This window comes from Chiloscyllium plagiosum, unplaced genomic scaffold (genome assembly GCF_004010195.1).
Source record: "Chiloscyllium plagiosum isolate BGI_BamShark_2017 unplaced genomic scaffold, ASM401019v2 scaf_2742, whole genome shotgun sequence".
NCBI lineage: Eukaryota > Metazoa > Chordata > Chondrichthyes > Orectolobiformes > Hemiscylliidae > Chiloscyllium > Chiloscyllium plagiosum.
Genome location: NW_025202751.1, coordinates 1 through 2,731, shown reverse-complemented (window position 1 = coordinate 2,731; position 2,731 = coordinate 1). Strand labels below are relative to the sequence as shown.

The 2,731-nt window shown below is 51.3% G+C and overlaps 1 protein-coding gene across 1 annotated transcript; it reads left to right on the top strand.

The window, feature by feature from the left end:
* Nucleotides 1-419: 419 nt before the first annotated feature.
* LOC122546240 (zinc finger protein 239-like) lies at nt 420-1,688 on the top strand. The gene has a single exon (XM_043685028.1). The coding sequence runs from the start codon at nt 591-593 to the stop codon at nt 1,617-1,619; it is 1,029 nt and encodes a 342-aa protein (XP_043540963.1). The 5' UTR covers nt 420-590; the 3' UTR covers nt 1,620-1,688.
* Nucleotides 1,689-2,731: the final 1,043 nt, after the last annotated feature.

Here is a 2,731-nt window from a genome sequence, read left to right as displayed (position 1 = left end):
ACTGACACATGGGGGTGAGCACTGGATCCCTATCCTGCTCTGACACAGGGGGGTGAGCACTGGATCCCTGTCCTGCACTGACACAAGGGGGTGAGCACTGGATCCCTATCCTGCACTGGCACAGGGCGGTGAGCACTGGATCCCTATCCTGCTCTGACACGGGGGTGAGCACTGGATCCATATCCTGCACTGACACAGGGGGGTGAGCACTGGATCCCTGTCCTGCACTGACACGGGATGTGCCCTTTTCTGTAAACTCTCTGGACAGGGTGTAAGGACGGAGGGGTTTATAGAAACAAAACTCTAACCAAACACAACTTTCAAGTCTCTCAGCAGCTGGGCACCATCCACCTGGAAACGTGAAAGCAGAAGTCTTTCTCTGCTCTAAATGTGGGAAATGATTTCACACATCGGGATAACTGGAGAAGGCACACAGCGCGTGTTCCACTGCACCAACTGCAGAGAGGCCTGAGGCCACTTACAGCCTGAAAGATCATCACACTGTTCCCCAACACAGCAGAAACCATCCACGTGTTCCCTGTGTGGAGAATTAATCACTCAACCAGGAGAGAGTCAAGGACACCCAGGCCATGGAGAAACTGTGGAAATGTGTGGACTGTGGGAAAGGATTCAAATGTCCATCCGATTTGGAAATTCATCGCCGCAGTCACACTGGGGAGAGGCCGTTCACTTGTCCCGAGTGTGGGAAGGGATTCACACGGTCATCACACCTGCTGACACATCAGCGTGTTCACACGGACAGGAGACCTTTCAAATGTCCAAACTGCGGGAAGGTCTATAAAAGCTCCAGGGAACTGACGCTTCACCAACATGTTCACTCTGACGAAAGACCCTTTGTGTGCTCTCATTGTGAGACAGGGTTCAAGCGAGCGTCTGACCTCACTGTACACCAGCGAGTTCACACCGGGGAGAGACCGTTTTCCTGCCCGGAGTGCGGGAAGAGGTTTACCACATCGTCCAGCCTGCGGATACACCGGCGACTTCACTCCGCAAAGCGACCGTTCACCTGCCCTGATTGTGGAAAGGGATTCACGAATTCGACTGAGCTGCTGATACACCAGCGGATTCACACCGGGGAGAGACCGTTCTCCTGTCCCGAGTGTGGGAAAGGGTTTGCTCAGTCATCCATCCTGATAAAGCACCAGCTCGTTCACACTGAGGAGAGACCTTTCAAGTGTCCGAAGTGCAGGAAATTCTACAAAAGCTCTGCTGAACTGATGGTCCATCAGCGTGTTCACTCTGACGAGAGACCGTTCTCATGCTCTCACTGCGGCACTGGGTTCAAGCGAGCGTCTGACCTCACTGTCCACCAGCGGGTTCACACCGGGGAGAGGCCGTTCTCCTGCTCGCAGTGCGGGAAGAGGTTTACTACTTCATCCAACCTGCTGACGCACCAGCGGCTCCACTCGGTGAACAGACCATTCACCTGCTCCGAGTGTGAAAAGGGATTCACTAATTCATCCGCCCTACGCATGCACCAGCGAGTTCACACTGGAGAGAGGCCGTTCACCTGCTCTGAATGTGGGAAAGGATTCACTCAGTCAGCCACCCTGCTCAGACACCAGCGGGTTCATGTCGATGAGAGGGATTCTGATTGAGACGTATAAGATTTTTAAAGGATTGGACACTCTGGAGGCAGGAAGCATGTTTCCGCTGATGGGTGAGTCCAGAATCAGAGGACACAGCTTAAAATAAGGGATAGGCCATTTAGAACAGAGTTGAGGAGAAACGTCTTCATCCGGAGAGTGGTGGGTGTTTGGAATGCTCTGCCCCAGAAGGCAGTGCAGGTCAAGTCTCTGGATACGTTCAAGAAAGAGATGGATGGAGCTCTTAAAGATAGTGGAATCCAGGGTTATGGGGATAAGGCAGGAACAGGTTACTGATTGAGGATGATCAGCCATGATCATAATGAATGGTGGTGCTGGCTCGATGGGCCGAATGGTCTCCTCCTGCACCTATTGACAAACGGCCGTTTACCCGGTCGGACAGTGTAAACAGATGCACTCTGTCATCCCATTGCTGAGTCAGCAGCAAGTTCACAAAAGACTGGAGTGACTGGAGTTTTCTGTACACCATACCAGGACTGAGTTATCGGCAGAGGTTGGACAAGCTAGGACCTTTTCCTTAAGAGCATAGGAGATTGAGGGGGGAGCTTATCGAGGTGTATAAGATCATGAGAGGCCTGGATAGGGTAAATACACTCAGTCCTTTTCCCCAGGGTTGGGGAATCGAGGATTAGAGGGCATCAGTTTAAGGTTAGAGGGGACAAAAATACAAGGGAACTTGCGGGGCAATGTTTTTACACAGAGGGTGGTACGCATATGGAATGAGCTGCCAGTGGAAGTGGTTGAGGCGGGTACTTTAACAACATTTAAAAGGCATTTGGACAAATACAAGGATAGGAAAGGGTTAGAATGATATGGGCCACATGCAGTGAAATGGGGTCAGCACGGACCAGTTTGGGTCAAAGGGTCAGTCTGCACACTGTAGGACTCTGCGACTAGGCCAATTTCCCTTTTGGCTTCTTTCTGCTGATATTAATTAACTTCAGCCCAATTTTAGGGGCTAATGTTTTGGCTGGAAAACCACTACCTCAGCTTTGTGTTCAATGCAGCGCGCTGAGTCTTTTTAATATCTCGTCTCCTCCAAGCTCACCTTGAACAACAAATGCAAGGGGGCAGACTGAGATTGAGACAATCTGATCAGCTGG